Source organism: Melopsittacus undulatus, chromosome Z (genome assembly GCF_012275295.1).
Source record: "Melopsittacus undulatus isolate bMelUnd1 chromosome Z, bMelUnd1.mat.Z, whole genome shotgun sequence".
NCBI classification, from domain to species: Eukaryota; Metazoa; Chordata; class Aves; order Psittaciformes; family Psittaculidae; genus Melopsittacus; species Melopsittacus undulatus.
In genome coordinates, this window is record NC_047557.1 from 26,023,314 (window position 1) to 26,034,319 (window position 11,006).

At 37.4% G+C, this 11,006-nt stretch overlaps 1 protein-coding gene across 3 annotated transcripts in view; it reads left to right on the forward strand.

The window, feature by feature from the left end:
* POC5 (POC5 centriolar protein) overlaps positions 1-10,096 on the forward strand; it is a 28,904-nt gene extending 18,808 nt beyond the window's left edge. For 2 of the 3 annotated variants that reach the window (XM_005142012.2, XM_031042739.1), the window contains 7 exons: positions 345-449; positions 1,665-1,844; positions 3,016-3,178; positions 6,299-6,417; positions 7,229-7,342; positions 8,113-8,289; positions 9,943-10,096. In XM_005142012.2, coding sequence (XP_005142069.1) covers positions 345-449; positions 1,665-1,844; positions 3,016-3,178; positions 6,299-6,417; positions 7,229-7,342; positions 8,113-8,289; positions 9,943-10,092 — 1,008 coding nt within the window. In that variant the 3' untranslated portion in view covers positions 10,093-10,096. The remainder of the gene's footprint in view (positions 1-344; positions 450-1,664; positions 1,845-3,015; positions 3,179-6,298; positions 6,418-7,228; positions 7,343-8,112; positions 8,290-9,942) is intronic. The other variant, XM_031042738.1, reaches the window with a different exon arrangement.
* Positions 10,097-11,006: the final 910 nt, after the last annotated feature.

Consider the following 11,006-nt stretch of genomic DNA (forward strand, 5'->3'; position numbering starts at 1 on the left):
TAAGTGATTTTTCTAACGTTATGCTACAGTAACATTTAATTATTAAAACATAGCACAGAAACCTGCAGATGTAGGATGAAGTAACAATTTAGTTGCGCTTTTCTTAAAGCTACACAGTGAAAGCGTTTAGGTGGTACAGTCTGAGAGCTGAAGCCACAGGAATTTTACTTCTGATTTGAACTCTTGATTATTGTTTCTTGCTCGGTTAGAGTAAGGGGAAGGATGAGTAGAAAGCATCTGTTAAACACACGTGGTTTTAAGTGAAAATTAACCAGTGCATACAATAGATTCTGTTTGACCTTAAAATGATCATAGCTATTGAAATAGTGTTAATATTTTTGCAGGTCATTATTAACTTGACCAAAGCATTAGAGAGGCAAAAGGAGAAAATAGAACTGATGAGAAACTTTACGCTGTGGCGGATTCAGCATATTAAAGCCAAACAAGAGGTATGTGAGCAAAATAAAAATACTATGAAAATGAAACTTCTGTACAAAAAAGGGTCAGAGTTGCTGCAGTTCCTGTTACAGTTTGAAAAAGTGACAATGTTTCTATTTTGGTGTGTTTGACAGTGTCGAATAACAATTTGAATACATCAATTCTAAAAAGGCTACTGCTGTCAGGATACTCTCTGGAAAGAAATCAAACCTGTACTTGTCTTATATTGCCCCAATTACTGTGATCAGCTCACAGCAAATCACCATAGTCTACACTTTCAAGTTGGTGCCAAGGGAATCTCTATGTAAATTTCAAACTCAATATTTGGAGAGTGATATGATACACTATCATGTTTTTTGAAGAAGTCAATTTCACAATTAAAACTTCAGCTGCCCTCTTTTCTCACAGTCAGAACTTGAAGTAGTTAAGAGCTAGTAACACAAAATGTTGAGCATTGTGTCATGCATCTAATGGTAAGCAGTCTACTACATGAAGTATGACAGAAAAGAAGGATCACATGTTCAGACTGCAAACGTTTCCCATTCCAGGTACAGATTCCTGGTTGCACTCAAGTTCATTGACGTTATGCAAAACTCGACTGATTTGCAAAGAGGGATAGTCTTTTCTCTTTCCTTTCCATCTTGTAATTTACGCATAATTTTGAGTCTAGTTTATATGCAGCTCTTTTTATTTTTTATAATTCATTTTTGGAAAAATAATGCTGAAATATATTTTCTGGCAACTATTTTGAAATAGAGGAAAACCAGAATTGTCTTATAAGGACTTTTTAAAACATCCTGAAGTCTGAACTTAATAAATATTGGTGTTACATGCTAATCATCTGCAGTCTTTGTGACTGCAGATTATATATTGTTCCTGCAGTGAATCAAGTTGTCCCACATACCCTGTAAATGGCTTTACATACACGTGGTTACATCGTATATGTGAGGTTGTTGATTAAGTGTCAAAACAATGTTTTGTGGAATCTGAGAGTTCTAAAATTTGGTTTCTGATACTGGGGACAGTAACCCTTCAGTGCAGGGAGAAACATTGAGTTGCTGATGCTATTTTTTCGTACCGCTCTGCTGCAGCACATATAACTCTGTTTAGGTGTTCCTACTGCAGGCTGTGTAATAAATTGTAAACAATCATCCACACTCTCTTGGGTACTTAAATTTTTAGTAAACATGAACTTGTATATGATGTGGTTATATTTGTTTCCTAAGGAATATGCAAACAGAATAGCAGACAGACAGTTCCGCACAGCTTTGATGAAGAAAGTATGGACAGCATGGCGCTCTCATAGTGAGGAAAAATGGAAAGAAAAAGTAGCAAAAGCCTGTCAGTTAAGGGCAGAAGATGTCTGTGTTCAGCTCACCAATGATTATGAAGCCAAAATTGCAGAGGTAATATCAGGGTTTTTTTTTTCATTCGTTCTCTCCTTCACTCCCCTGTCTCCCATCCATCCAAAGTATCTCTTTCTCAGCAAACTTGAAAAACGTGAGGAGTTTCCAGAACAGAGCTCCCAAGTACCCAAGAGTGTCTGAGATCTAAGATCTCCATTATGATTTCTAGATGTAAATAAGTTGAGGTTTTTGGTTTTTTTTGTTTGGTTGTTTTTTGTGTTTTGGTTTGTTTTTTTTTCCCCCTTGCATCTGGTATAAAATGTTTATCTGCACTCACAGGTGAAGTAAATTGCCTTCTTTCTGAAATCGGATAAATCTCTATCTGCCTGTCAGTAAGGATAGTATTTTGTTTTCTGAAAGCACACTCAATATTGACTGTGTGTTTACAGAGGTCTCACTAAAGAAGACAATGGAAGTAGAAGACCATTATTACTATGAATGATCATGATGAGTACAGTGGGGTTTTTTTGTTACATTAACTACTCTGTTAGAGACTGAACCTAAGTTTGCTTTTACCTTCAACTTGCCAGTTAAAGTTGTTAAATAATTTTCAGTGCTTAACGTGAAGTTACCACATGTGCATTGGTACACAGTAAGTAAATGAAGTTTTGAAAGATATGCTTTAAATGCTTTCTGTTTTAACAAGGAATTAATCCTGGAATTTTAAGGACAGGCTTACAAATGTGTCTTACCAGTACAAAACCAGTAAGTAGTGAGTTACATAGGTGACTTGGTTTGTCTTTTCTCAACATTTTTAGGGTTGGTATTTTTTTCTTTTTATGGTGTCTAGAAGAGAGAGATTGTTGATGACTATTCTTACAAATGCTTTAAATCGTTTTCTAAGAACACTTCTCTTGAGTAAATCCATGTTCTTGCAGAAATCTAGCTTGTGCCAGATGCCTAACTTCTAAACTTGCAAGACAGATTTCTGCTTAGCTGGTTAGGTAGGATCTGACAGTCATTTTGAATGCACTTTTGTTCTTGGTATTCTCTAGTAAAATAATATGCTGCTGTATAAAGAAATTATGAGTAGCTCTTCATTTCTGGTGAAACAGATTTTGAAGTAAAATGCGTATCTTTGTAAATAGTGACTTTTAAAGCTACTTGAGGAATATGCATGTAGTTTGCATTCAGAACTATGAGGCAGATGTTTCCTTACTCTCATTTGTAGCTAACTGCTACTTTGGAACAAACAAAATCTGAGGTTCTGCGTCTGCACAGTGAAAGAGATGAGTATGAAGCAACGATGAAGAAAGCCTTTATGCGTGGTGTATGTGCTTTGAATCTGGAAGCAATGACCATGTTCCACAGCAAGGATAACAGGACAGACCCTGGTCAGTATAAAAAGCTGGTCTAATCTGGTAGTGAGTGTGGAGTTTATTGGGTTCACTTGTTTGAGGGCTTTATTTTAAAGGATTCTCTTCTCTCTCTGGTTTTGTTTTTGTTTTTTTTTTTGCGGGGTTGGGTTTTTTTTGTTATTTTTTAGTTTGAGGACATGCAGCAATACAAAGATTATCAGACTTACTGGTTCAGAAAGTCCTGCTGAATATGTTGAGAAGTATTTGATGCTGAACTTTGTACTGCTGTAGTTGAAAGGTGGAACATGTTCTCTTTGTCTTCCTCCTGCTTGGAGGGTGGTAACCTGTGACTGCAGTGAGAACAAGAAGACAGGGATGGCAAACATCTTAAAATACTGTGGAAGATTACGAGAATTCTGTCAGCACCTGGGTTATGCAGTGGTGAGGGGGAAACCATGGAAAACCCTCCACTGTTCTCTGGAATCATAATGTGCAATGAGTCTGCTTTTCCCAGGCAGCTCTCTCTTCTTTCTTAATCTTGCCGTATAATGCAAAAAGGGCAAGTAAATCTCCCAGTTTCTGTGTTTAGCTCGAGTTCTTTGCCAGAACAGGAAACACCAGTCTAATTATATCACAACGCACTCATAAAACTTGTGCAGCCACACAGGAAAGAGTTGCATACTGTTACTGATGTGATGGAATCACCCCCTTAGAGTGAGACAGTCTATAGCAGCAGGAGCATAATCATGCTGGTGCAGCAGTCTACACTGAAATGAAAACAACTGTGCCAGCAGGAGTGTCACAGCTGTACCTGTGGCTTAACAACCCACTGTACCAGCAGCAGCTGTTAATGGACTTAGACAAGAAACTTAAGTTTCTAAGCTTAACAGTCTTATACCAGAAGTTTCTGAACTACTTCAGAAAAATTCCTCACTAAAAGCTGAATAAAGTTACAGGGCATTGTGCAAGTACTTTTTTTACTGTTTTATAAAGTAAGAACTACTTTCGCTAGATCTAGCATATATTTCTTTGTTTATTGTGTTCTAAAACCATACAACAGATAGTGGTCTCCCTAATAATGATGGGTGACTGAGTAGTGTGAAATAGGAAAGCATTGTTTCTGTAAACCTGTAAAGAAGATAGTTAGGAACAAAATTAAGAAAACTGAGCTTTAAAGCTGCCACAACTAACCCCAGGGGTTCATGGGCCAAACCACTTGAGCTACGAAGCAGGAGCTGATACGCTACACGGGCAAATGCCTGGGGATTTTGCTGTACTGGGCAACACTGTGGTCCCTATACCTAACTTTCTGGGTGTGCAGCATCACGCTCTTCAATTTCCTGTAGTCAGTATAGTCCTCATCAAGCTTCATAGCATTTCACAGTCTAGTCTCTGTTGTCTTGTCATGTTCCTCTGTTGTGGGCTGTCTTCTTCCACTGCCTCTTATACCACTTTCTTCCCAACTCCAGACACACAACCTTTCTTGCTACAGCCAGATGGTGGATTCAGTGAGGTTAGTTAGATAATTGTTTAATATGGTTGTACAACTGTTTTCAGTCTCCCTTAGGTGTAGCAGAACAGTGATCAGGACATCAGGGGGCTTAAAACATCAGGTTAGATGATTATTGTGATTTGTTCTAGTCTTGTAATCTTTGGACATTAAAACTTCCATGTGTTAGAGTTAGTGGTTATATATGGAAATGAATACTGCAATGCCACCTACTGTCATTGGAAACAAAAAGCAGAATTTGATCCCTTTACCTGTTTATTATTAGTAGTTTATTGATATGTATGTTTAATATACATGCAATATACAGATAATGTACCTACTATATGCATTTTAGTGTAGATTATTGATATTGTTACAAGTATTGCGACTTTAATGGGTCCATAACATTTGGAGTCAACATTTATGATCTAAAATCTGTCTGGCTGATATGCTGACAGATTACTTAAATTTTTTAAAATTACTATTATAGTAAGATAATTTTTAATCTCTTTGTGTATTTAAAGGAACACTGAATCTACAAGAAATATTAATTTTCTTTAAAAAACTGACACTGCATTTTAAAGTAACATAGATCAGATCTGATTGGTCTGTGATGATGCATTGGTTCTGTCTATGCATAAGCTTAATGTGCATGTACATACATATGTATGTACAAAATGCGTATTCTGGCATACTTTCACTCTTTAAATCCTTGAGTACCAATTTGAATCTTCCTTACATTTTCCTGCTCACTTCAAGAGAAGAAAAAAACACAACTACCACATGGTGTCACTCAAGTCCCTGAAATGAGCAAAGTTTCCTTGGCCTGAACCTGCAGACAGGGTCATCTGCTTAAGAAATTGGAGAGTGAGTAAGAATACCTCTCTTGGCTTCCTTTAAGGAAGTTTGCATTCTAAAGGAAAAGATTGAAACTGCTTGGAAAAGATATAGGGCGTAGGTCTACAGATCTGACCTCCCCAAGATGTTTGCATTGCAAGACAAAAGAATCCTGGATGGATTTTGCACCAGCACAGGTTTACCCAGTTGCTGGGGGAAAATGAGAGCTAAAGGGGACTCATAGGTGGTCCCAGCCCTACAGACAGGATGTGCCCAGTGTCCAGCCATATATGTGGAAATGAGATGCTGCTAAGCATGGGTTTTGGCCCCTTAATATGGCAGTACATTCTCAGGAAAGTTAAAATAACACTTTATTTCACTAACAGTGATCCCCCTTAAGGATGTTATGCCCTCACAGAAGTCTGGTGTGGCCTTTCTGTGTTTTCTACCTGAACTGGGTTTACGCTTTTAATATAAGAGCAGCTCTTGCACACTAAATTTAATACTGGCAGCCAGTACAGAGAAACTCAGTTCTTTGCACTACAAGTATGTGACATGTGTCACAGGGATATTGAGGCATAACACAGAAACAAGCCCCTTGAAAAATACTACTTGCAAGCATCTGAGAAAGGTCAAATACAGGAATGTTTATATATTTCTATGCACACAGCCCTGCCCCCAAATGAACAGGCTGATCCTTTTAATTAGATTGTACAGAAGTCCCAAAGAATATTAGAATTTTACTCTGACTTGACCTCTTCCCTTGCCCTCCACCCTTAGGGTTTGCTAGATTATGTGCTGGTCCCATTACTTTGTGTTTCTAATAACAGATGCAGGAAGTAGGAGAAATGATAACAGTACCATTGTTACAGGAAGAATGCCTGCTTCACAATATAATCTGCCCTCACCACCACTTCCACCAGGAAATACTCTTCAGATGGAAGACATGGTAAGTGTGTAGCTGCAACAGAACTATATCTGCTAGTGACAAAAGCTAACATTTTCAGTTAGAACATTGCAAATAGGAGCCCGGGAATGCAAGGAATTTGAAAAGAAACCTATGAGTATGTTCAGACTACATTGTATAAGTGGAGTGATTGGGGCACAGCTGCTATCGTTTGCTATTCTTTCATTAAGCTCTGCTTTTTATTTTATTGAAAACATATAAAACTAATGAAGACAAGGTCACTATAATAAGTAGAATTTGCTCTTGAAAGTTCTTGAAAGAAGATGTTAAAAGTTTTGTTTGGTTTTTTTTTGGTGTTTTGTGTTGTGGGTTGTTTTCCTTAAAAAAAAAATAATATAATAACTGGAAAAGAAGAAAAACTGGCTGACTTGAAGCTTCATTTGAAGTGTAACATATATAGGCACTTGGAGAACTCAGCTTATTGACCTGTCATGTCAGCTTAACAAGATCATCACCCAGTATCTTGGATGTTTTGGACCTGCCCTGGAGTCATCCTGAAGATATTGCCACCATAAAACAATTTCAGACTAGAATGCAGTTAGAGCAGAGAGGATGCACTTGCCTCTTTCCTGATTTTTCTTTCTAATAGTATCAAATGTTATTCACACTGTTTCCAGTTTTCAGACAAATATTTTTAAATTAACCAAAAAACAGTGAAACTAGAAAAAATATCTGCAAAGAAGTTAGATTGAGAAGAATAATTGGAATAGTCAAAACCTGACTGTCTAAGGAGTAAAATTATATTTTGTAGAAAGTTGTACTTATTCTTTGTAAACTCTGCTTTCATTCACAGTTTTCTGCCCATCTGGGTCATGCAAGCACTTCTCAAACAAGGCTGGATTCTGATTCTCCAGTAATCATCACTAGCACAGCTGCAGGGTCTGGTGTGGCATCAATTCAAAAACTGGTAACATGCTAAAATTAACTTTTTGGTTTCTAAGGCAGAATTATAGCAGATACTCATTTGGGTATCATTATTCCATATTTTTCAGAGCAACGGAAGTAGTTTATGCTAGGAACAATTTTGAATGTTTTTTGCAGTGGGGAGGGGAGGTGTGCATGCACACTTACATATATATAGCACAACAAGAAAAATTAGTGCTTTGCTTGATACTATTTTGCTACAGAGAGAGTACACTTTGCTTTAGTATCATGCTCTTTGGAATATCCCTCTCATTTCCTGTTTCGTATTTGTTGCTGAACTGTCTTTTTTATTTTCTCCATTGTTTTCTGCATTGCTCTCCTTTCTTTTTCCCATCTGATTCACTTTGCTACACGCTGTCAGAGAAAAATGCAGCATTTTACTGCTTGGAAGTTTTTTTGTGTCTGCTGTGTCACTGCTAGAAAGTCTGTCCAAGATGATGGAAGTGCCTGCAGCTCCCATTTGAGTATGCAGCCAGTGAGGAAACCTAAACTATCCATACTGTTTGAGTTTTATTAAATTAGCCTTAATTCCCTCAGGACAGCTTAGAACGCTGTCTCATACGTAAGGTGGAAAAAGATGGAATAAACCAGGTTGTGACTAGGTGGAGCAAATTCAGTCCTGTATAACATAACTGAATTACTTGCAACTTCCTATGTTCTATTTAGGCATGTAACTGATAAAACTAAGCAGACATATTGGAGCATCGCAAGTATGTTTAGATTTTTACCAACCAATACTTCATTTATTTCTAGCCCATGGCAAAAGTAATAACATCTGCTCAACAGAAAGCAGGAAGAACAATCACTGCTCGAATCACAGGTCGAGCTGATATGGGACAAAAAGCCAGAATGTGTGGTAGTTTAGCAGTGATGGGAGTTGCTCCGCCCATTAGTTCAGTCATTGTTGAAAAGCATCACCCAGTCACTCAGGTAAGTCAGAATTGTGCTTGTAACAGCATTCTTAATACCTCACGTCTGGTAGCAGTTTAAAGAAATGTGACCATTGTAAAGTGGTATTAGACAAAGCTTATACTGAAGGCCTGTTCAGAATAACAAACAGTACTATCTTTGGTCTGGGTAGAAGGCACAGGTGAATAGAGGAAGTCAATATTGCCATTTTAATGTGTTTTGTTTCTATAGTAATTATTTCACAGTAGCAGCATTGGCTGTCTCTTTCTTGCCCAGCTCTTCCATGAGTCTTCCTCTTTGTAGAAGTGATCAGTTGATACAGCAGTGTTTGGTGTCATCACCATGAAACCATGGTTTAAAGACAAGCTTTGTGGTGTATGGCAGGAAGAGTGACTGAACCAGAGGTGGCAGAGATACAGATTAGTCTGACAGGCTATAGATCAGGCTAAGTGTATTGAGGGAGGGAGAAGTAAACCCGTTGTCCAGAGGCAATCAGATTCATCAGGCCTGCTGCTTGTTGTGTTTTGAGTCCTACTCTGCCTGTTTATCCTGAAGAAAACACTGAAATAAGGGCATTAATAGGATATGAGATCAGCATGCAAGAAGATTGTAAACAGTGGCCTGTATGGCCTGGCAATCACTACACTTTTAGACCAATCTAAGCAGAAAATGTTTTCAACTGGAGGTGTGTGAAACAGTTGACTGTTTTTTATATATTTTAACCTGTAAAGTAGGATCTTAGTTTTCTGTGTGTTATCTGAAAGTCCAGTTTCTCTTCAGCAATACTGCCAGAAGAAGCAGATCTACATCAGGTCCATTAATTTGAGCTGGAGTCACTGGTTACTGTGGGAGGAATATTCTATTTTCGCTCATTTCCCTTAGTGAATAAGGGCCCTGTAAAAGGCTGCACATAGTTTTCAAGAAGTTAGGCTCCTAAGCAAAAATTCATATTTAAATTCTGTGCCCTTAGGGGTTAGAGGTTTGGTGTGAGAATTCTTTCACTAGGAACAATTTCCGAATTCAAACTGTGACTAGTGTGACAAGTGAAGTGCCTGAACTGCTGTACCAAAACCTGACTTCTAAAAATGTAACAAATGTGACAGTCCCAGAGAGATATTCCATATGCTCTTTCTGCAAAGAAATGCCTAAGTGGAGGTCAATCAGATTGAAGTATTTCTCTTGAATTATTTTGACAAGGGGAGAGAGTTTACCTTCATTAAAAGCAGAATTACTGCTGTTTATTGCAGTAAGGTAGTTAGCTTTTTGGAGGGAGAAAATTAATTGTTAAATAAATGCAAACCCTTTCCTTTCAGAGACCAGAGACCTTTCAGAGACTTCCTCATAGCAAATACTGAACTTCAAAAGGAAAGTTGGCATAATTAGCACTACAGAGGAAAATTCTGAACAATTTGGTAAAAAAAAATCAATCAACTTTGAAATGAGATTGAAGTGATAAAAGCTCAGGCACTTAGTTAACTGAATGTTTAGCCTTTTATTAACATTTTATGTTCTAAAAAGTATATTACAGATGAGGAAGAAAAAGATTACTCATTAAGTGCATTTCAGTTTGCTGGGTTGCAAATCTTTCTGTCTGAGCTACAGCTCACTTAGAGCTATTATAAGGTGGAATTCTTCGTACTGTTCAATGTTTTGATGTATGTGATTACTTTTCAGCAAACCATATCTCAAGCCACTGCTGCTAAATATCCTCGAACTGTGCTCCATTCTTCTGGCTCTACCACTGTGATACCTGTGGGACAAGTTGGGCGAATGCTTCAGGGCCAAACTCATACCAGTGTTCAGTCAATAAAAGTTGTTGACTGAGTAACTTTCTCACTGGTGGGGATTTTTATCAAGGTACAATTTAAACCTCTTACCAGTCCTTTCAGATTGGATGTATCAAGGCCTAAAATATGCATCATGTTTTTACCCTTTTCTAAAAAATACTTTTTAAAGTAAAAGTGCTTTTATAGTAAACATCTGGAGGGGATAAAAAGAACTTGAAATGTTGTTCTACCTCCAAACTATTTGAGAACTTATTAAGATAAACAGTTTCTATTTAAGGTATCTTTTGCACACTTTTCAATAAAGGATAAATGCATTTTTTTGTCTGAATCTCTTTGTTCAGTCCTAGTGTTACTAATATATATTTTGAACTGAAAATTAAATTTGTTACATACGCTTTTTTTAGTTGCCAATGCAACTAAGTGTAGTTGATGTGCATTTTAATTATATCCTACAACAGCATACTTAAATGAAGGTGGTATATACTTTATATCCAGGGCACGACTTAGGCCTGGTTAGGTACCGAGTCTGTAAGACTGATAAACATTCTAATTTTCCAAGCTAATGTGTCAGAACTTGATGCATACCTGTCAGAATCCAGGAATTTGTGATCTGAGATCTCTTAATACCAGTCTGTGCTTCATATTCCTGTGATGCTCTGCAGCCACGTCAAAACAGGCTGCACGCAAGAGGGCAGTTAGGCGTAACATTTCAGACTAAGACACGAATCGTGATCTTTTTGGTGCAAACAGCAAGATTCAGTACAAAATATTGCTAGCTGTATACACACAGACAAGGTAATTCAATTCTTCTATTACATGATAAAATTATCGCTATTTTGTTAGAGAAGACTACAAAGAGAGACATGCTATGTAAATTTTCAGATATGAAATATATTCAGTAAAGAGGAAACCTTTAAAAATGTTCAGCAAGACACTATCAAGTCTTAATTC